Here is a 24,072-nt window from a genome sequence, read left to right on the forward strand (position 1 = left end):
ATCCGCGGAAACTCAAATGAGCCAGCTATCTCGACAGCATTTGAAGATTTCGTTACAACCTTTCAAAGAGTTCACCAGAGACTTCACGATCGATTGGTTAATAGTGCTTTTTAAGGCGCAGTTAATCCTTTCTATATAAGATAACCACAACTTTTGATCGGATCGGATATACGGCGGAATAGCCGTATTAATTGGGTACTGCTTGCGAAGCTACCTTTCTATTCTTACTGTATCCGCTCCTTATATTGCCTCTGTGTACATGTTAGTGATCTGACGACTGCGATTCGAGCGTAAAAAAAATATCACATTTTTCAAAGGTGTGGGCGTGTCTTTTTTGTGCGGTTTGTGGGCATTGAAGTGGGCGTGGCAAAAAGTTTTCAGGCAAACTTATACAAATTTACAAGGTTCAAAAGTGTTGGCTTAGCAACAACCTGCGCTGCGTCTATGTCTATGAAAGCTGCATCCTTAATCTCAACTTTCTAGCTTTTGTAGTTCCTGGAAACGAGGCATTCATGCCGACAGACAGACGGACGGACAGACGTCAGTTCGACTCGGCTATTGATCCTAATAAGGAATATATATCCTTTATATGGGGAAACGTTTCCTTCTGCCTGTTAACTACTATTTAAATTTCATTACGGAACTGCGGAGGTACTGGTTAATGATAATGCCATGTAGTTTCAAAGCCATGAATTTGCAGCCGTTACTCTTAAATACGGAGTCCACCAAATTTTTGCAGCTACCTACGCTCCTCAATTCAACGCAGCGGAACGAGTAAATCAATTAATACGGCTCTTCCGTCGAATATCCGACCAATCAAAGGTTGTGGTATTCATATATAGGAGGGATTAACTGCGCGTTTATTCATCAATCGATCGTGAAGTCTCCATACTATGACGGCTTTTTTTAACTCTTTGAAAAGATTATAGGTTATTACGAAATCTTCAAATGTTTTTCATGATATGTCGTCAATAAAGTGGTGTTGTGCTATAGAATATTCCAGTTTCCTTCTGTGAAGCACGTACTATAATATATCAAAATCCCCTAAAACGACCAACTGGTCCCTGTCGGACAGCTTATTTTAGACGGATTGGGTAGCGGACAGATGATTTAAATATTCCGGGACGTAGAAATGTCGAAATGTAGGAGCACGTAATATGAACAGAGCTATCGGAGAATAACAGCTTTACGCATATGAATTCTACGTTACCAGACTGATCGAAAAAATCTTATTTGATGTGAGAGTAGACCAACCCGCAATTAAGGCTCCACCTCCCCGCCTATTGTACATGTATATTGTATACATACCTGGGAAATTATTTATATATATATAGTTTAGTATTTCTGGTTTTATCCAAGTGTTTGTAAACACAATGATGCAAAGGAAAGCTATCAGAATACAATTTAGTTAGCGTGCTATATAATAGGTTTTGTCGACAGCAGTCAACTCCTTATGATTTCTTAACAGCAAAACCGAATTCCATAGACACTTAATACTAAACAATTTTATTTCTATGCCCATTATATTGTAAGGCCGCAGCATTAACATCTCTCTTTCTCGGCTTTTCTATGCAATGCATATCAACCGGCAGCGGAGGTCGTTTTTTTGGCACAATTAAGGCTGAGTTGTTAATTGGAAAATTAATCTGCCAAAAAGCTGGCAGTGCGGACAGTTTTCTTTAAGTAGAAGAGGATTGTGCAGTCTGGTTATGTGAGAGAATTTTTGATCTGAACTTTAAAATCTTTAACCACCACACCACACCATAAGAAAAGTTAAATTTTCCCACTTTTGTGTTATCGGCTTTTGTTTTGTCTTGTATACGGCAATACATCTGATGATGCTTAACCATGGAAAAGCCAAGAAACGAAAATTTGTTTCTTTAGTGAAACCACTAAGAGGGTTTGACCACTGCAGATAAAAACTATCTCTAGCCACGGCACCTATAGTGTGCCGCATGAACAATTTCATCTCTCTCAACTCGGACGCAAGCATCGCTACAGTACTTTGGATTTGGGCCCTTAGCTAGTTCAACACTTGTTCAGTCGCTTAAACTAGCACACTTAGTGTGTACCAGTTTATCGCACAGCCTACAAGGTTGGGTTACACTAGCCCATATATTTTATGATTTATGGCGCAGGACCGCCACTAATATTTAATTACTTTTTTTCGTATAGGCTTTCTCTAATTTCGAATGTTTTTTCTAGTAATGCTTTTCGAATGCTTTTCGTTCTAATAAACGAAAAAAATGTGACAGTAACAGTTTTCTATATACCGTTACTCAGCTGGTTAAAGAAGAAGAAGAAAAAATAAGAAAATGGTTTATTCATTATAAGGGTATCCAAGAATCTTTAAAATTTATCTGGTCATGTTTCTCTGGCCATTTGTCTGCTCGTTTGTCTGTACAACCGTTGTGATCGTGGAAACTATAAAAGTCAGTTTCCCACACTAACGCCCATAAAGCACACAGAAATATTCTACCCATTAATGAGAGAAATGGTTTACTATATTCGTTGAAAACATAGTAACAGATAGCGTTTCTGACCCTACAAAGCATATAAACTGTTAATTAGGATCATCAGAGTTGATCTGACCGTGTTCACCTGGCTGTCTGACCGAATGAGCGCAAATATCGCGGTAACTGTAAAAGCTAGAAAGTTTAGATTACACATGATTGGATACGATTATACACCTGAGATTATTGAGACTAAGACAACGCAAGATGATCAGAGAATAGAAGACTTGGCGAAGAAAAACTGTTTTTGGCATATAAATAGAGAAAAGTACGACTAATACAAAGGGGGAAAAATCAAAGTTTGGGCTTGAATGTCCCTTTTTCTTATAACTTGTTAGTTGGCTTGTCTACATATAAAAAATTCTTGTTTCTGGAGTAAGAAGAAAACAGGTTTTAATTTATTTTGGTCCTAATGATTTTCGTGTAGAAAAATTTGGTTTTCTTAACCAGAGTTCGAGCCGGCAAACACAAAAGGTATTATTTATAAAGAAATTGTAACTTTATTTTTATTTCTCAACCAATAACCTGAAATATAAAAAAAAATCTAAGGTGTAAATGAGGTTTAAGAAGTTAAACGCCGTGAACAATGACACTGACAAAGCCTGAGCGTTTTTTGTATTCCACAATTCACATACAATATTTTTATACACGTTACTCGTAGAGTAAAAGGGTATATCAGATTCGTTGAAAAGTATGTAATAGGTAGAAGGAAGCATTTCCGATAATTTCCGATGTAAATAATTTTGATCAGGATCAATAGCCCAAAACTTCCACGCCCACTTCTTTTGAAAAATGTTTTGATATTTTACACTTGTATGATTTTTATTTGTCAATTTCTATTGATATGCCGAAAAGATTGTTGCGGAACACGACTATAAAGTTCTCTCTTGGTTCGTTGTAGATAAGTCACGTTAAAACATTAAACTTATTAAATATTGATTTCTAGCAAATTGTTTTTACATTGTTTTATAGGTGTGTGCCCAACTGAATGGAACCGACAAAGAAAACGGTTGTGCGTTATTCTTATTACAGAGAATGATAGAAATTACGATTTTGAAAGAGTCGCTTTAAGGGATATCGCTTTAAATACTGGGCACCCTTCAGAAAGAGTTCGATTTGCTTATATATTCAAGGTAAGTTTATTCTTTAATACAATGTACTATTTTACATTTAAAAAAATATTGGGTAAATAAAGCTATATTGGGTAAGAGGAAGTGGAAGCAATAAAACTGTTTTTCAAATTGAAACTTTTTAGTTCTGTTTATTTTATAATATTTATTTAATTTTATTGTTTTTTTTTTTTATAATTTTAATGGTTTAGTAAGACACGCAAACAGTAAGATATACTGTAAAGGGTTAAATTGATTCGTTGAAAAGCGTGTAACAGGCAGCAGGAATCGTTTTCGACCATATAAAGAATATATTTTCAGGATCAATAGCCGAGTCGATCTGGCCATGACCGCCTGTCCGTATGAACGCCGACATCTCAGGAACTATAAAAGCTAGAAAGTTAAGATTATTATTATAAAGTGCAGATTCCAGGGACAGCGTAAGTCTTGGCTCTGAATATGATTCCCATTACTATTACGTTTTTAGGAAACGTACTTCTGATTGAGCTAGTTGACATTTGTAATTAAATCTGACATGATTAAATTGTCATCGAAGTAACAATAAACATATTCGGTGCCCCAAAAGATGTTGTCCATTAATCTTTGAAATATTTGTGTTGCGTTTTTCAACCCGAAAGGCATGTATAGGAATTCGAATAATATATTATGTCGCGCTCAGCCGTAGGAATTTGGTAATATGCTTTTACCAAATCCAAAGCGGAGAATACATTTTTTTCGTTGAGTTGTTCGGTAAAAAGTTATCTATCTGGTACCGTATTTCCGTTCCGTTTTCGGTAGTCTCCACAAGCCCACCAGCTTGGCTATCATACCTTTCTTGGCTATAATATGGGGTGGGCTGGACCAAGGGCTTTTGGACATATTCCGCGCTCTATTAGGATGTTTATCATATATATATCATATATACATATTCTGCCATGGAGGCGGCGAGTTTTTCCACCTCTAAACGACGGGGTCAATCGAGCTACCATTGTTTTCAATAAAATGGCGAACGTCATGAAGTGGAGTTTCATCGGTGCTTGATTCTGTCTCTGAGACAAGCTCTCGCATTAAATGCTGAAGATAATGTGGCCCTTGTGCGGTTGAGACAGATATTTGATTTGCTTGGTGCTTCTTAGACCCGTTGTTAAGGCAACCAAACTTCTGTTCAGCAAGTCGATAAGAAGCTTAAAAAGTGTTAAACGTCATCGAAGTGAAGCTGCATTGAAGGTCCAAATGTGTTGTTCAAAGTTTGGTTGGCTACATACAACAACACACTGTTGGACTTCGGATTCTGTTTAACTACTAACAAAAACCAAGGGGCCAAAATAAGAAAATGATTTTTTCTTAATGAGTATGAATGAATAATTGAAATGAATCAATAAGATTTTTTTATTGTAGATGGTCGGTTGGTATTGGTTGATTGGCTTACTTTTGGTAATCGCTGGAAATGCGGATGCTGTCGTCAACCAGCGTAATTGACGTGGCCCTATCACATTCGTACTAGTTAATAACGTACTGAATGTGCATGGTTCCCTGAACTTTCTAGCGTTGGAGCCAAGTCTTTGGTAATAGAAACAAAGCTCAGAATCTGCTTCTTTCCGACCTCTATTGCCTCCAGAATTATTCGATATTAACCGGCTCGATGTTTATGTCTTAATACACTTGATTTCGTCTTTCAAGATATTCAACTTCTGTGTCAAGGCGCCTAACGAATTTGCAACGTCTTTAATGGTTCTAGCTTGTTCGACTGCGTTTACGGAATTATCCAAAGGCTAAGAGTTGTCAGATCCAATTGCATAGTAGCTGATGCATCGATGCTTTGAGCATGTTATCGAGCACTTAAGCAAGTTTGTCCAAATCTGATTCCTCCCAAACGGTTAAAGCTCCCGAATCTGGGCCGTAACATCGTTGGGATTTGGTCTTGTTGGTGTTGTTGTTTTGGATCTCAAGTCTTCTAGGGATCAATGAACGCAAGTTGTAGCGTGACTTCGGCATTAATCGAAATTAATTTCGGTGAAGTATTTCGGCTGGCGTCATGCGTATAAATATCAAAATTCCAGCGTTGGGGTTACCACTTTGGTATACAAGATACACCAAGATACACCAAGATAATAAAAAAATGAAAAATTATCTACACAATTTTCAAAAGTGTTGCCGTGAGATTTTTGCGCGGCTTGTGGGCGTTAGTTAGTTAGGAAAATAGTTTTTTAGTAAATCTATAGATATTTACAAAATATATTTAAAAATGAAAAAATATCACATTTTTCAAAACTGTGGGCGTGGCAGTTTTGGGAGCTTGTGGGCGTGGCAGTTTTGGGAGCTTGTGGGCGTGGCAAAAAGTTTTTTGTCAGATCTGTAGAAATTTACAAAATATATAAAAAAGTGAAAAAATATCACATGTTTCAAAAGTGTGGCCGTGACAGTTTTGTGCGGCTTGTGGGCGTTATAGTGGGCTTGGCAACATTTGGAAACAAACCTGCGCTGCGTCTAAGTCTCTGGAAGCTGCATTCGAAGTCTCAACATTCATACGGACAGACGGATGGACGGATAGACGAACATGGCTAGATCGACTCGGCTATTGATCAAGATCAAGAATATATATTCTTTATACTTGTTACATACTTTGTTAGCATACTCTTTCGCATGGAAAACCCCGACACATTTGCCCTGGGCATTGTTCAACCGATTTGGGCAAAGTTTATTTGCAACTCTCGGCTTTGTAACTCTGCCTGTAGTACTTTGTATAGACAACTTGTCTAATTAAAAATTCTACCGGCTTGCTGCTGTTCTACTCTTTGGTGTGTCCTGTTAAGCCCCTGGTTCACTTTTTCCCGAAAAAGTGTCATTTTATCCGGTAGTCTTAACTCGGGGTCTGCGGATTGTATGCACTTTTTCACCACCCTACCTAGCCGAGAAGCCGGCTACATCGACGATTACGTCATCCCGGAGAAGAAGGTCTCCGACAGCCCTAGCGGAGCAGACGGCAGACGCCCTCACCCCCCTTTCCCCAGCAGTGCGGCGCGGGACTACACGACAGGGCAAACACTTAAAACATAATTGGCACCCAACAAAAGAAGAATTCACGACCCCCAAAAAATGTAAGTGGGCTGATCAAACCTAATACAGATTCAAATACACAGGGAAAAAAATAAAAATAAAAATAGTTATTATTTACCAAAAAAATTTTTTCAATACAGTGCTGATCCCTACGAATTATTAATCAAAAGATTTTAACACATTAAATTTAAATAAGTGTGACTGTAAAGGTGACTCGCATATTAATGCAAATATTAATTAAATAAATATTTTCATACGCCAAATTACCTTCTGTCGAATTGAAATATTCGGCCTGTCTATACTTGTGCTTAGTGTTACTAGGGCCTTATGAGTTTTCCAGGCCCATATAGGAAAAAAAAACGTGATTTAGATAGTGAAGAGGAGGAAAAAAACAAGTACACAATGAACGCGGCCCAGATTGAAATGTTAATTCAGGCCGCATTGACCAATCAGGAACAGAGGCTCAGAGCCGAGTTTGAAGATCAAATTAGTGCTGTTAATCAACAGTTGAAAGATTTGCGTGTAGAAGTACCAGTGGTAGAGACCTACCAAAGAGTATTTGTAAAACCGAATGCAACTCCGTGTGATATTCCGTTACATATTGTAAAGTCAATCCCCGATTTTACCGGTATTCAACACGAATACGTGGCATGGAGGCAATCGGCCACCGGTGCTTATGAACTATTCGAAGATTATACAGGTAGTAGCGGACACTTCCAAGCCATTACAATTATTAGGAACGAAATTAAAGGGCCAGCGCGCGCGCTGCTAGTTTCACATATCACAGTGCTTAACTTTCACGCCATTTTGGCCAGTCTAGACTGCTCCTATGCAGACAAGACATCCTTGCGCCTATTTCGACAGGGTCTTGAGTCGGTCCGTCAGGGCGACCAGACCCTAATGCAATACTAGGATGAGGTCGAACGAAAATTGACCCTCGTTACTAAAAAACTCGTCATGACATATGATGACGAAAGAGCCACATTGCTTAATGCCAGCAGCACTGGCATTAGCAAGAGAGGCAGAGGCCAGTATCGAGCGAAGTATGTTCGCGGACACATATGCCAAGGCGATGGAGCAAAGAAATCAGAATACTGATTTCCACAAGGGCCACCGCGCGCCTGAAAAACAAGTCAAAAATTTTGGGGCCGACCACGGCCCAGAAAAAAACCCGCACTATTTCAAAAAGCCAAACAAGAATCAAAATAACGGTTCATGGCGCAAACAGGACGACTGGGTCCCTGATCCCAAACAAAATCAGTCCCCAGAACCAATGGACATAGATCCATCGTCTTCAAAACTTCGACTCCCTACAAACTTTAGGCAGGGAAGTAGTAAACATGCCCCTAAAAGATCAAACTCTTCTGAGAGAAAATCTGGCCAAAGACGCCAGAGGGTTTTCAAGGTCGAACAAGCCGCTAACGCGGAGGAAGATGACGATTACGAAAACGCGGCTGAACCCGCTCTCAATGCGATTGAGGACGACAGTGACTCATTGGAGTCCAACGACCACATTAATTTTTTAGAGGAAGGCCCGCTTGCCCTTCATTGAACGAAGGCTGGCGGGGAGAGTTTTAAGAATCCTCATAGATACTGGAGCGGCAAAAAATTATGTAAAGCCCCTAAAGGAGCTCAAAAACATAACACCTGTCGACTACCCATTCACTGTGAGTTCCATTCATGGCTCCAGTAAAGTAAAAAGAAATTGCCTAATGCACATATTTGGCCTAACGGCCCCATTCTTTTTACTTCATACCATTAGTACATTTGATGCCATAATAGGTTTCAACTTGCTAACGCAGGCCGGAGCAGCATTAGATTTACGCAACAACGTAATCAGGTATGGAAACGTATCTGAAAAGCTAAGATACCAGGAATGCGATAATGTAAACTTCACAAATATCGATGACGTGGAAGTCCCAAGTTCAGTGAAAGCTGAATTTAAAAAAATGATCCTTAAGAGGAAACAAGTGTTTTCGCACTCTAACGAGGCGCTTCCATTTAACACCTCGATCATTGCCACAATTCGTACGGAGACTAACGAACCCGTATACTCCAAGCTATATTCTTATCCCATGGGAGCAGCGGATTTTGTTAACACAGAAATCAAACAGCTGTTAAAGGATGGCATTATTCGGCCTTCTAGGTCGCCATTCAACAGCCCAACATGGGTTGTAGACAAAAAAGGGACCGATGCCGACGGCAACAAAAAAAAAAGACTGGTAATCGATTTCAGGAAACTGAATGAAAGAACCATTGCCGTTTACCCTATGCCAAGTATTCCTAATATTCTAGCGAACTTAGGAAAGGCAAAATTTTTTACTACCCTAGACCTAAAATCGGGGTACCCCCAGATTTATCTGGTTGAAAAAGACCGCGAAAAAACTGCTTTCTCCATAAACGGAGGAAAGTATGAATTTTGCCGTCTACCTTTTGGACTAAAGAATGTAGGAAGCATCTTCCAAAAAAAATTGTTTACGTCTATGTATGTAGACGATGTGATAATTTTCTCCGAAAATGCTGAGGACCACATCATACACATTGACACAGTTCTTAAATGCCTATGTCAAGTCAACATGAGAGTGGCCCCAGAAAAAACCAAATTCTTCAAAGAAAATATTGAATTCTTAGGTTTTATTGTCACATCAAATGGATCCGGAAAAGGTAAAAAATTGTTCAGCCTCAGGTCTTTTCTTGGATTGGCTAGTTACTACAGAAGTTCTATAGCTAGACCACTTACCTCCATACTTAAGGGAGAGAATGGCACTGTTAGTAATGTCAAAAAAGGTCGCTATTGAATTTGACGATACCCAACGCAGAGCGTTTGAGCGCCTGCGAGATATACTGTCATCTGAAGATGTGATACTTACTTATCCAGACTTCAAACTTCCTTTCGATTTGACAACCGATGCCTCAGCAAGCGGTATTGGTGCGGTACTATCCCAAAAGGGCAGACCAATCACAATGATATCTCGCACATAAAAAGACTGCGAAGTTAATTACGCAACAAACGAAAGGGAGTTACTAGCCATTGTATGGGCTATTGGGATATTGCAAAATTACTTATATGGCACCAGAGAAATCCGGATTTACACGGACCACCAGCCGCTCACCTTCGCTGTGTCCGAGCGGAACACTAACGCTAAAATAAAACGATGGAAAGCATTCATCGAAGAACACAACGCCAAAGTGTTCTATAAGCCTGGAAAGGAAAATTTTGTGGCCGACGCCTTGTCCCGTCAGAAAATGAATGCCTTGGAAAGTGAACCCCATTCCGACGCAGCCACTGTGCATAGTGAACTGTCGCTGACCTATACGGTCGAAACCACCGATAAACCTTTGAACTGTTACAGGAATCAAATAATCCTGGAAGAAGCAGGCCAGCCCTCACGGCGACATTTTATTGTTTTTGGAAACAAAAACCGACACATTATCAGCTTTGATAAGAAGGACTCGCTGCTTGGATCGATTAAAGAAGTTGTAAACGTAAATGTTGTCAATGCTATTTACTGCAACCTCCCCACACTAGCATGCATCTAGCATGCCTTGGTTACGGAATTCCCAGCAACTAAGTTTTGGCATTGCAAAAACTTCGTTAATGATATCACTGATGCTAATGAGCAGAGGGAAATTATTACATGCGAGCATAACCGCGCCACAGGGCTGCCCAGGAAAATGTTAAACAAGTCCTTCAGGACTACTATTTTCCAAATATGGCAAGACTCGCCAACGAGGTGGTTATAAATTGCAAGACATGTACCAAGGCCCAGTACAACAGGCACCCCAAGAAGCAAGAATTGGGTATCACCCCAATTCCTTCATATACGGGCGAAATGCTGCATATAGACATCTACTCCACGGATAAAAAGTTATTCTTAACCTGTGTGGATAAATTCTCAAAGTTCGCCGTAGTACAGCCATTAAATTCTAGGGCCATAGTTGACGTACGCAGCCCCATACTACAATTGGTAAATTTTTTTCCAAATACCAAAACCATATACTGCGATAATGAGGCATCCTTCAATTCGGAGACCATAACTTCGTTATTGAAAAACCAATATGACATTGACATCGTTAATGTACCCCCTTTACACAGCTGCTCCAACGGGCAAGTGGAGCGATTCCACAGCACCCTATCGGAAATAGCTAGGTGCATTAAAATTGACAAAAAAGTTGACGACACCGTCGAGCTCATCATGAGAGCCACGGTAGAGTATAACAAAACGTTACACTCAGTCACAAATTTGCAACCTAAACATGCCTTACATTCTGCAAGCGACGCTCAGAGGCTGGCAATAAAAACCAGTAAAAGCGCAACAGGCTAAGCTAGCGAGGTGTAACCCTACTAGGCAAAACCGAATTTTTGAGGTAGGTGAAAAGGTTTACCTCAGAAACAATAAAAGGTTAGGAAATAAACTAACCGCACTCTATACAGAAGAGCGTGTAGAAGCAGACATTGGAACGTCTGTCCTCATTAGAGGGAGGGTGGTCCATAAGGACAACCTTAGATAAAAAATACCCTCTTGAATTTACATCTCCCACAATTTTTATGTCTTTATTCATGCACCTTATATTTAAGAATACTTATCTTTATTAGATGCCCATTCAATTTATCCTTCCCCCTTCTTAAAGGATTGCCGGAATCATTTTAATTACGTTAGCTATAGTTAACGCTAGGGTTACGGACTACTCTCATGCTAATTACATCCCCATAACAGACGGTGTTGCACAGAGAAATTGGCTTAGGCATTCTAGTAATTTGTCCGAATTCGAAATGATGATAGAAGAGACTAGTAGGTTGTCCGAGCTGTTTCCAGAGTCGCATATGCGAAAATTGTTAGACGTCGATACCGACCATCTCAGAAGTTTAGTGTCCGTATTGAAAGTACATCATAGGATTGCCAGAAACCTAAACTTTCTAGGCACCGCACTTAAGGTAATAGCAGGCACCCCCGATGCAGCCGATTTTGAAATGCTAAAAATATCCGAATCTCGATTAATAGAGTCAAATAATAGGCAAGTGGTCATTAATAGGCAAACTCAAAACAGGATTAACGAATTTCAGAAGCAGTTAACGAAATCATTCGAGCAAAACAAAATAATATGGTTGACCCTCCCCACTTGTACGAGGTACTCTTGGCTAGAAACAGAATATTAATAACCGATATTCAAAATTTAATGCTTACCGTCACACTGTCTTCCAGTCCGATAGTATTATCCATGTGATAATTGCATATCCTAATACTAAAGCCACTTGTAGAAAGGTCACAATTTTTCCTGTATCACACCAACACATCATTCTGCAACTAACGGAGAACATAGTAGCGGAATGCAACAACGACGTTCTGGCAGTCACCGATTGCGTATCAACAACTTACGCGTCGTACTGTAAGCTGGCTAACCACGATACCTGCGCTCGAGGCCTGCACGCGGGGAGCACTGCACTAACACCGGGCATGGCTGCGTCCCCATTGCTAAACATCATCGGCCACGATCCCAGGCTAAGCATACCACTTCTCCAAAGGATCAACAACGAAAACTTGGAGGTTATCCAAGGGCTTAAGGAGGAAGTAAAATCGGCTGGATCTACTGACATCTGGTTTGCAGTCGGCGTGGGAATCAGCGTCTTCATTAGCTGCTCCATCCTGCTCATCTTGGTGTTGAGGAGGAGACGAGATGCGAGGGAAATACAAAAGGTCGTTGACAAGTTCCAGATGACCGAGGACGGTCATACTTCAAGGGGGGAGTAGTTAACCCGGTTAATGAGTAAACTTAAGTCGGTATAAGTTCAGGGTCGCTACCCTAGTATTTTATATGCAGATTCAGCATAAAAGCCTTAGGGGCCGTGCCTGGTTCCTAACGGTTTCCCAGTATTGGGAGATATGCAGTTTTTGCTAGTGTCAGCACTTTGCTGGACGAGCGGTCGACTTGCCGGCCGCGAATAGCTGGAGTAAAATAGAATAAGTTCAGTTTGGATTTTATCGTAATAAAGAGCAGTCGCTCCTAAACCGATAATAACGGAGAAAGTTCTCCCACCATACTGATCATATTCAGGAACGGCGCCGCGCATCGGCCAGCGCACCACCCTACCTAGCCGAGAAGCCGGCTACATCGACGATTACGTCATCCCGAAGAAGAAGGTCTCCGACAGCAGCCCTAGCGGAGCAGACGCCCTCACCCCCCTTTCCCCAGCAGTGCGGCGCGAATTACACGACAGGGCAAACACTTAAAACATAATTTAAATTCATTTCGGCGGAGTTGTGAATAGTTGTAATTGTAGCCAGTAGAATTTGCAGCGCTGATCGGTTTACAGTATTGGCCTGTTGGGGGATAGAGCCCGGTTCTTATATGTTGGATACCATAGTCATTAGTAAATGCTTTGGAAACAAATTGTTTTCTTTTATCGATGTTTATGTATTCGGGTACGGCATACTGATGTTTGTTTCAAGGAATTTGACTACCTCTGTTAAAACTGCATTTTTCATAGGCTGTAACCAAACGAATTTCGAAAAATGATCAAGTCATACAAAAATAACGGAATTCCAATAATAAACCATTCGTAATTTTAATAAGGATTTGTGTAAAGCCCCATCCCCTGCAGTCGTCGTTTCTGAGAGTACCCAGAGCTTCAAAACTCTGTCATCGTAATAGCGTCATTATTGCGAAAACCCATTCGTTTGCAAAAAATCCTGCTGATGTTTGAATATCCGGGCGTTAAATTCGAGGTCCTGTATCAGTTTAAGGTTTTCCGGGGATAGAAGAAGGTAGATTATAGCTCGATGTGGATGTTTGGATCTTCGGCGTCAGGTTTTTTGTACTTCATTCATATGGATTCCGGATAGCGCATCTAGAACCCCGTTCAGTGAGACTCGGCGGTGTTCAATTGTGAAGTCGAATGCATGTAATTTGATATTCCATCTTGCTAATCTCCCAGACAGATCCCTTTGGTTCATAAGCTATTTTAGATTTGCGTTTTCAGTAATTACATTAAAGGACATTCCATGAGAATAGCAGGTCGTCAAGCTGCACAAATATATGATCGCGTAGCGCTGCCGGAATAACTTTTTTCATTAGTCGGCACTTTCTTTGTGCGGCGTTGCATAAGCAGGACGGAATGACAGTAAACTAATTTACCTTCTTCTCTCTACTTTTGAGTTCTAGTGGTATTTGCCAAAATGCAGAAATATATTAAGTTTCATTTATTCGACTTAATAGAGCGTCAATATATGGCAAAGGGTATGCATCTTTAAGGGTTCGGGATCGGCTTCGATCACGACAAGACATAACATGCGATCAAACTGAGCATATAGCAACTTTTGTTTTGCTGGTGATATTTGATAATGACGTTGCTTTATCGGTAGATCCTTATTTGTTAAGTCCATTATATGCTGCAGGCAACGATGTTGTGATTCCAAATTATGACTTATGTGAGATGATGTGGGGTGTAGGCGGTAGTGGCGTATGAGTGTCAACCATATCCAAGTCTTAATTAAGATCCCTCTTGGTTCGAACTTCTAGAGGCGCAAACTCTTGTCCTATCTTCCTGAGGAATGTTAGGTCAAACTTTTCCAAAAAATCGATTCCAAAATAGAAGTGTTGAACACTACTCCTTAATACGAAATACGAAAAGTTATTTCGTTAGGGCGCCAATTTGATACGTTTGCATAGTAGTGCGTTGTCCTGTAAAATAACTTATTCTGACATATATTTCATTTCACATTATAAATTTATTGAATAATATATAATTGGATAGTGCCATATGTAAAAAAAATTCAATCAGTCTTACGAGCTGGCAGCAACATTATAACAAGTGTTATAAATATTAACAAATTATAATAATTGGGTTTTGACCCAACACTTTTAATTACAAAATTGATTTCTTAAGGCAAGACGGGAGGTCAAAAGCACCTTAAAAAATTGCCTTTCCCATATTTTGCACACGTCGCAAGCTGAATACTCTTATGGCAATAATTCTAACACAAATTATTGTATGAAATTTAATATGTATTATTCTGTATATATAGCCGTTACTATTTCTATACTGCTTTAAAATTATTACCATGTTAAGGCAATGCAAAATACGAGTTTTTTTATTGTGGCAATCGATTAAAGATAATAAAGCTTTAAATTCCAAGAACCTATAAAGTAAAGGGTATATTTTGTCGAATTTACAATACATAACGCACAACACATTGGGCAAGGTACAGGCTTACCACTTTAGATCGCTGTCTGTAGCTGAGTGATCTTTCAGTGTCAGCGGTCGTGCTTTTATAGCCTTTTTTTTTTGAGCCTTTTCCTCGTATCGGTCGGAAAGAGTTCCCGACTTAACGATAGTTCGAGCACTTAATCGGCCGCGATAATTCCTTTGGACTATGAATGATTCAGATGAATGTCGTCGGAGTCAAAGTAAGAATGTCACGGTTTTCTTTCCCATATGTGCCATTGGCTGCATATCAGTAACAATACTTTGCAGTTTTCAGATTCAACGGTCTTTATTATCTCTCGTGGTATATTTGGAATGATTTGTCCACTGCGGGATCTAACCCTGCTTGGGTGATGTTTGCTGCCTCAGGTATTAAGGCTAGCCGTGCTGGCTGTAACCTCCTGTCCCGGAAGGTTACGTCATCCGCCTGTTTAGTTTGAGTTTAATTGTAGTTGTAGCTAAGCTGTTCGCTTACAAATTGTGATACAGAATGATAAGATCTTCAAGCGGTCTCGGCTGTAAAAAAAAAGATGTGGAAGCTATCCAAATAGCTGATTTATTATGCTTGTAAGGATCAGCAGTTTGAGGTTCACCGCCGGACCCTGGCACGGGATTTGATCACCACAAATAAATCAACAGAAAAATTATATATAAAATAAAATAAAAAAAACCTTAGAAACTTTTTGCAACAAATTATACTAGAAATTACCACGACTGCCTAATCTTGGTTCGTAACAACCCTAAGCAGTTACGTATTGCACTTTGTATTTATTTACGCCAATGGAAAGATAGATCCTTATCTGGCTACTTACAAATATTCATTACGCATCTATCTTACAAAAAATACTTAATAAGATCTTCTTTGAACTTAAGCCTATCAGCTCCCCAACGAAAGCGAATGCTTGCAGGAAAAGAGTTAAATAAGCGCAAGGCCCTAAAGATGTGTTCATTTCGCGCATAAATGATCCTGACGGTGACTTCATTAAATGAGACCAAGGTGCGAAACTTCTTACTGGAATATTTGTAAGAATTAATCCGTTCCCGTTTAAAATATCATTAACAAAGAGTAGCCCAGCTATCGAATGCCGAACATCCATTGAGCAGATATAGACGAGGCAACACTGGCTGAATCTTACAGATGGTTACTGGCAAATTTCGTTGACAAAGGAAGAGAAACCATTGACCGCCTTTAGAGTCCCAAGTCGAGCATTATACCAGTTTACGGTCATGCCTTTTGGCTTATGTAATGCCCCCTCGACGATGTCCCGTCTAATGGATGACTTAATGAGATATGAGATAATAAGAAAACAACAGCTTCTTTTTCGCATTTTCGAGCGATAGCTGTAGGCAGATCTAAGCACTGATTTGAAAGAAACCGATTTAAACCGACTGATTAAATCCGGAGGAATTAAGTCATCCATTAGATGCATTAGAAGCTAAAAAGAAGCTGAAGAAAACAACAGCTTCTTTTTGGCATTTTTGAGCGATAGTTGTAGGGTCTGGAAGCAGGTCGTCGATGTCCACTAGTTCTCCATAGGTAGAGCTAATTAAAAAAAAAAATAAGATAGAATGCTATACTCGAGTTCCCCGACTATCAGATACCCGTTACTCAGCTAGTGGAAGTGCAAACGAGAAATTTCAAAATTTTCTGAAATATCGGTAAAAAGTGGGAAAACAATAATAAAATGAAAAAAAATACAACAATTTTTAAAAGTGTAGGCGTAAGAGTTTTGGTCGTCCTGTGGGCGTTGGAGTGGGCGTGGCAAAAAGTTTTTTGGCAAATCTAAAGAATTTTACAAGATATTATATATAAAAAAGTGAACAAATATCACATTTTTCAAAAATGTGGCCATAACAGTTTTGCGCGGTTTTTGAGCGTTACAGTGGGCGTGGCAACATTTTGAGACAAACTTGCACTGAGCCTATGTCTCTGGAAGCTGCATGCTTAATCTCAACATTCTAGCATGTAGTTCCTGAGACTGAGGCGTTCATACGGACAGACGGGCATGGCCAGTTCGACTCGGCTATTGATACTGATCAAGAATACCTTATCCCTGTTATATACTTTTTAACGAACTTTTTAACCTTTTACTCTACGAGTAACGGGTACAAAAACATATTTGACCGGTGAAGCGGTCACATAAGTCAAACATATTGCTGCACATATCAGAACTATTGGGAGCTTGGGAGCAGTAGTGATTTTATGGTGCTTCGTGCTACCACAACGCCTGACATCAGCAACATTCTCGTGGCTTACAAGCGCAGAACAGCGAATAATTTTCCAAAAATAACTTTCTCCACGCCCACTCTAACGCCTACAAACCGCCAAAAATTTTCACGTCCACAACTTTAAAATATTTTTAATTTTGTTGTTATATATTTTTTTGTTAAGGAACGTTAACCTCACGTCTGCTCCAATTTATTGTCCAGCTTACCACGCCTGCTTAGCTCAAGCAGACGCTCCGGGCTTATGTAAGGTAAAAGTAGCCGGGTAGCTTTCGATTTTCCGTGATCATTTAAACAATGCTTCCTACGATCAGAACGTTTAACAATAAAACGGTTACTTCTAATTCGAGTATCTGTGGTTTTCTTTCTGCGCATATTCGTGACCTATCTGTATTCTGTTTTCGACTTTGTCTCTTTCTCTATTATTCGTATTTGCTATCAGTCGTACTGCTGCAGCTCTAGCACCCATCTGGCGGCTCTACTACTACTTTTTGTTACTAATTCAGTGCCATGTGGTTCAACACTATCTTAAAATGGAAGTCCTCCAGCTATGGCCTTAATACTCGTATTGCGCAGACAATCACAAGCACTCCTTTTATATCGTAAAATAATTCTTCTCGCCTCTGTTGTCAGATCGTGGAATATAAAAAGATCTATTTGCCGTCATCCCTCTACTGCGCCAAAATAAAGCCTGTGGAATCTCTTGCTTTAGTTTCACTTCAATTGAGCGGATTTACGCGTTGAGCGGATTTACGAAGCGAAGTCGCGCAATGCCTAAATATCCCTCGGACCGTTGACGGGATACGAGAAGGCATGGGGTGATATTTTCGATTTAATTACCTGGTCCAGGACTCGATGAAACGCATCAGATGTAGAATGTTGTCCAAATTACTTGTCACTGAAATGAGCCCTTTGCAGGAAACGTGAAGAAGGTTAACTTTTGGCTCGTTCCTTTTAGAGAGTTCCAATTTGACAGTTGCCAGGCTACAGGTAAGCTTTGGTCGAGATTGTAATTTATACGGTTTAATAGGTAGACATATTAATATTGGTAGAGATATTTATCAATTATGTAGTTGTCTTCTTTTTCACCATCATGGTCGAGCTTGCATCTTCGCACCTCTTTCAACCTGTGATTTGTTGAGAGCTATGTTTCTAACGAGCAGTCTTATTAAAAATTCCAGCGACAGTCTGTCAGTATTTCTTAAAATTTCTTGCTACTGGAATTCACTAGCTGAATAACGGAAATCTGATAGTAACTCGACTATTGTGGTCTGCCTTTTTTTTCTTTTGTAACAGTAACACAATTTTTACATTTTAAAATTTGCTATTTATTTTAATGCTTCTATTTTTTTTTTAAATATTAAATTAAATCTATAAAAATCCATTACAACGAGAAACAAAACGAGACAAGTAAATGAATGTAACTTGCGTTTCAGGAAAGTCAACCGGATTTTATTAAAGCAATTTCCAAAGGATCGTTTATGGACAGTCTTGTACAAATTGTCATTATTTGGCGGCGAGATAAGAAACGTATAAAGTACGAATGGGTCTACGTCGCCAAACAGAATGGTAGCAGTTCACCTGGACACTTAATAAATTCAACGAAAAACGAAATTTCCAATACAGTTAAAAAGTTATTAAAAAATTCTGAAGCTTTATGCAACGAAGCATTTGTAGAGGTACATAATATCATATTGTAACTTTATCTAAATTAACAATAAATTACATATTTCAGAGTTTAATTAACGAGCATTCAGAAGGAATTATAACTAAATGGATTTCTCAGTTCTTATATGTGGTCGATTACCTATCAGATAATATTGAAGAAGAGCACCTCCTTGCGGTTTTTTCGCTTTTAGGAACTTTTGGATTTATGTTTGCTGTTGGATATGTATTGATTTACTTCGTAAGAGTTGAAGAGGAAAATCTTAAGGCGCAAGGGCAACTTTTCGATATACAAGGTATGTATTTTAGTCATCAACCTGTGTCGCTGCATATTTTTATTCTATAAAAAATATCTAATAAAAAAGCAAATTAGCTCAACATTTGGTGACCCCCACCGTGATTTGTGCATGAACAATACGTAGTACAAATCATACAAAGCTGTTTATAGCTTTAACTTTAATTAAATCACTGTGGTTGCTAGTGCGTTGGCTGAACAAGAATTTGTGTCTGCAATATTCAGACAAGATTAAAGGCAGTGAACATTATAAGTAATTCCGCTGGTTACGCAAGATGGCATGTACATAAGACCGCTAATTATTCTTTGCGCTCATCTTCCCGCTTGAACCGATTTCGAGTCGCTGTTTCTGTCGGTTTGCTGTTTTCGCTGTTTCGAAAAAAATGTGTGACATATTTAAGGAGCAAGGCGTTTGCAATTTTTAATTGAGTGTAGCGGTTAGTGGGTTCCTTGTCAAGCTCTGCGCATATCCTGCATGTGAGGTTTGAGCTGATCGTTGAGCCACAAAAAACATTCGGAAAAATTCTCGACGAGCTCGAAAAACTGGATTTTGAATAAATTGAAAGTAACCTGAGTAAGAAGTTTGTTGACTTTCTAGTTACGCTTAAGTCCTCCGTTCGGGGGCAGAATGCAAAGCGCGCATCGCAAATGCACTCCCACTCAACCTTCGCACTTCTCCGTGCGATTATGGCCATCTGCAGCGTCCACTTAGGTATAAGGCACCGTCGCTGCCCCCTCTTGGTCTCCCAAAATTCGCTGAAGACTACTCTAATTGTCAAGATTTTTGTTTCTATGATTCTATCGTTACTATAATTATAGATAGCCATTCCGACCTCACAAACATATAAAAGCTGTAGCACCTACGATCATGTCTGAGGGACACTGCGTTGGAAACCATTCGTTCACTGGAAATATCAGATGGAAACTATGTTACAGAGTTGGAATTGTTACAAATCAGATTTTCTAATCTAATTTCCAATTTAACACTGTAGTGATTGTAGTCATTGTAATTATTGTAGCCATTGTTTCCATTGTAGTCATTGTAGCCATTGTAGTCATTGTAGTCATTGTAGTCATTGTAGTCATTGTAGTCATTGTAGTCATTGTAGTCATTGTAGTCATTGTAGTCATTGTAGTCATTGTAGTCATTGTAGTCATTGTAGTCATTGTAGTCATTGTAGTCATTGTAGTCATTGTAGTCATTGTAGTCATTGTAGTCATTGTAGTCATTGTAGTCATTGTAGTCATTGTAGTCATTGTAGTCATTGTAGTCATTGTAGTCATTGTAGTCATTGTAGTCATTGTAGTCATTGTAGTCATTGTAGTCATTGTAGTCATTGTAGTCATTGTAGTCATTGTAGTCATTGTAGTCATTGTAGTCATTGTAGTCATTGTAGTCATTGTAGTCATTGTAGTCATTGTAGTCATTGTAGTCATTGTAGTCATTGTAGTCATTGTAGTCATTGTAGTCATTGTAGTCATTGTAGTCATTGTAGTCATTGTAGTCATTGTAGTCATTGTAGTCATTGTAGTCATTGTAGTCATTGTAGTCATTGTAGTCATTGTAGTCATTGTAGTCATTGTAGTCATTGTAGTCATTGTAGTCATTGTAGTCATTGTAGTCATTGTAGTCATTGTAGTCATTGTAGTCATTGTAGTCATTGTAGTCATTGTAGCCATTGTAGTCATTGTCGCATATAGCCCTGAGATGATCATTTCGCTTGCCTAGGGGATGCGAACGATATGAAATCGTTTATGCGCCAAAATAAAGGTGGCCTTAAAGGACTGATAAGCAGTTTTGGAGTGGCTAGAGATAGTTTTCGACGAGCTGATGATCTTCTTTCGTCGCTATATTCCAGCTGTTCTTCTAGACCCTAAACTAAAATTTTCATACCATATTTCGTCTATTATCAATACCGCAAGGGGTGTGTTTGGTTTTATTAAAAGGTGGTCAATGGAATTTGATGATTCTTACATGACTAAAACCTTATTCATTTCGCAAGCCCGTCCGATTCTTGAGTATGGATCACATGCTTGGAGTCCACAATACGGAGTTCACTTAGACCGCATTGAATCAGTTCAAAAAAAACTTCTTACTGTTTGCCTTACGGCGCCTAAATTGGGATGCAAACCTTATTGTACCTCCTTCAGTGCATAATTTTGTAGCCGTTACTTTCTTAGAATTTTTCACAACATTTTGAGTGGTTTGCATTCTGCTCTGCATAGGGTCAAATGTCCATGTCCGTCCATCTGCCCTTTTAACTGTCTGTCCGTATAAAAGCTAAAAAGCTGAGATTAAGCATGCAGATTCCACAGACGTAGTAACAACCGCCCAAATCTGCCGCTCCCACAGTTTTTAATATTTTTGTATTTATTTTAATTTAATTATTTCTTTTTCTCAATTTTTATCGATATACCACTTATTATACCCGTTACACGTAGAGCAAAAAGGGTAGTGTAGATTCGTTGAAAAGTATGTTACAGGCGGAACGAAGGGTTCCCAACCATATAAAGCATATATATTCTTGGTCAGGATCTATATCCGGCGGTTCGTTCATCTGTCCGTATGAACGCCTCGATTTCAAGAACTATAGAAGCAAAAGAGATGCGCATTTCGCTTCAGAGACATGGACGCAACGCAAGTTTGTTTTCAAATGTCGCCGCACCCACCCTAACGCCCACAAACCGACCAAAACTGCTACGCCACACTTTTAAAAAGTGGGTCATTTAAATTTCACTTTGTCGTGGATGATATCGAATCAGACCGATAGCAACAAAGAAAATGCAGCACGAAAATTAACAAGTGTCAAACAACCAGTCCAACTGCCACAGTCGTTCAAATGGAAATTCTATTCCAGTAATTGGCAAAGTTCATCAGTTGGGCATTGATCCCCAAAAAAGGGCGAAATAGTGAAATATTAATCCTAGGTAGTCCTTAAAACTATTTACGGGAGTATACAAAAAAAGAAAAACTCTAGGCCAGTATAAAATACCTCAGCCCACTAAAAATCGAAGGGACAAAAGAATTCAAGTCCAGAAGGGACACCGACTTCTGAGGGACTAAAATTTCGTGTCCAGAAGGGATCGCAAAAGGACAAAGTTGAGGGACATCCCACATTTTGAACCGGTAGAGAGAAAGTTCCAAGATGGGCGGCAAGCAATCCATGGCCTCCGAAATCACCGCCAATATTGTGGATGTAATAGACCACAAGGTCTGCAGCACACTCTTAATTTCATCGTCATAGTGTTAGTGTTTTTAACGATACATACAAGAAATCTGTAAAGTGGCCGCTAAACAGTGTAGTGGCATTAATAAATAAAAGCCACTAAATTAAACTCAAATAATTACAGCTAAGTATAAAGAAAAGCAAATCAAAAAAAATAGCTATGCATTTTTAAATGGCAATAAAAATAAAGGAAGCCCTCAGAGCGACGTTTGTGATCGTGAATAGTCAGCAGCCTTGCTGACGTGTGCATTGTCACGGTGGCAATTTCAATACTCTCCCCTATAAAAAAGATGTTTAACTAATCGCGAAATATACAAAAAAAATATAATGTGTGCATCGCTGTCGGAAAGAACAGAAGACATTTGAAAGGTCTTGGCTGAATATTATGTTCGCTGAAATCTGGACAGAACTGCAAGCCGCATACCCCGACGGACCAGTTCCGAGCATAAGGTCGACAAACCCCGAGGGCAAAGTCCTCATTGCAAGTCTGAGCATGGAGGAAATGCAGCAAGGGAAGAGAGTCGAGCACAGAATGAAAGCCATGTTCAAAGAGATCCCAGACCAGCCAGCCGGATTACGCCGAGGTGAGACAAAGGAAGCAAGGGTAAAGGGAACCATTCAAGGATTAAATGGCTGAGATACAGATCTTAATAAGGCCTTAAAGGGATTCGGAAAGGAGGAGACGTTAGAGATCATCAATGAAAATCACGCCAGACCTACGTGTAGCGTTGAGATCCTACCATGTGGACAACCTAGAGGGCGTTGAGATCCTATCACGTGGACAACCTAGAGGCACTCATGATTTTGGCAGAGGAGTACGAGGAGATGCACAAGGAAAGGGAAGCTTTCGCGGAAGAGCACAAACTTAATCGAAGCAAAACCCCGGCTGCAGCACAGGTCACGTGTAGAAGGTGTAAGGAAACGGATGGGCAAGAAACACACCCCTAGGAGCAGAGGGTACAATCTAACCCGAACTAGTCCAGGCGACAGAACGCAACTCTGTGGAGGCCCAGAGACACCATGGACCAACACCAGGGGGCAACTAGGGTCAAAACCAAACTGAAGCAAGAGGCTGCCGGAACCAGCTGTTGCTGTTCTGCTGGATGTGCGCAAGAGTAGAAATCAGAAGCATGCTGCCAGGAAACGGTTAACGGCCAGCGATCTCAAATCGGCAAATGAAGACTTTACATGAGTCTCCTGATACTTTCAGGAGTAGTGGATTCGTTGGAGTTGGTGTGGAATTTCTTCAATTGCACTTCTACCAACAAAGCAAGAAAGAGCACGACCTTGTTCTCCCTCATTACCTCATTACCCTCCCTCATTAACCAATCACAGCAACTGAAAGCTACTCCAAAAACTTCGCTAAACATTCCCGAAATTGCACTTCGCTTACCGACAGTGACTAATTCAATGACCTCCATAACTACCGCAAAGGCAGTTATAACAATAACGGAAACGGCTGCGACAGCTCACCTAATTTCGTCAACAGAACTCACTGGGTCAGCAACCGCAACTTATGTATACAAACAAAACGAAACTGCAGCGTAGCCACCTCAGCTAAATGCAAACAAAAACGTAGGGTCGACCTTGCAGACGGGGAACAAACCAAAATCATACGTGACAATAGAGCTCAAGCGCTGTAGTGAATCAACTGGTTGACCTCATTGGAAAGAACAATTTTCACATAACTTCACTAGTAAAGGGCACAATCCACGAAATTAAACACACCACTCTTTAAGGTCGAGCTCGAACCTGAAACCAAACACCTAAAAAGATA

At 39.8% G+C, this 24,072-nt stretch overlaps 1 protein-coding gene across 1 annotated transcript in view; it reads left to right on the forward strand.

Annotated features, from left to right (window-relative positions):
* Positions 1 to 24,072, forward strand: part of LOC6541859 (dnaJ homolog subfamily C member 16) — a 171,576-nt gene that overhangs the window by 126,660 nt on the left and 20,844 nt on the right. The window contains exons 7-9 of the mRNA XM_015159195.2: positions 3,486 to 3,646; positions 18,545 to 18,787; positions 18,844 to 19,069. Coding sequence (XP_015014681.1) covers positions 3,486 to 3,646; positions 18,545 to 18,787; positions 18,844 to 19,069 — 630 coding nt within the window. The remainder of the gene's footprint in view (positions 1 to 3,485; positions 3,647 to 18,544; positions 18,788 to 18,843; positions 19,070 to 24,072) is intronic.

This window comes from Drosophila erecta, unplaced genomic scaffold (assembly GCF_003286155.1).
Source record: "Drosophila erecta strain 14021-0224.00,06,07 unplaced genomic scaffold, DereRS2 tig00000305-arrow-arrow-pilon, whole genome shotgun sequence".
In the NCBI taxonomy this organism is placed as follows: Eukaryota; Metazoa; Arthropoda; class Insecta; order Diptera; family Drosophilidae; genus Drosophila; species Drosophila erecta.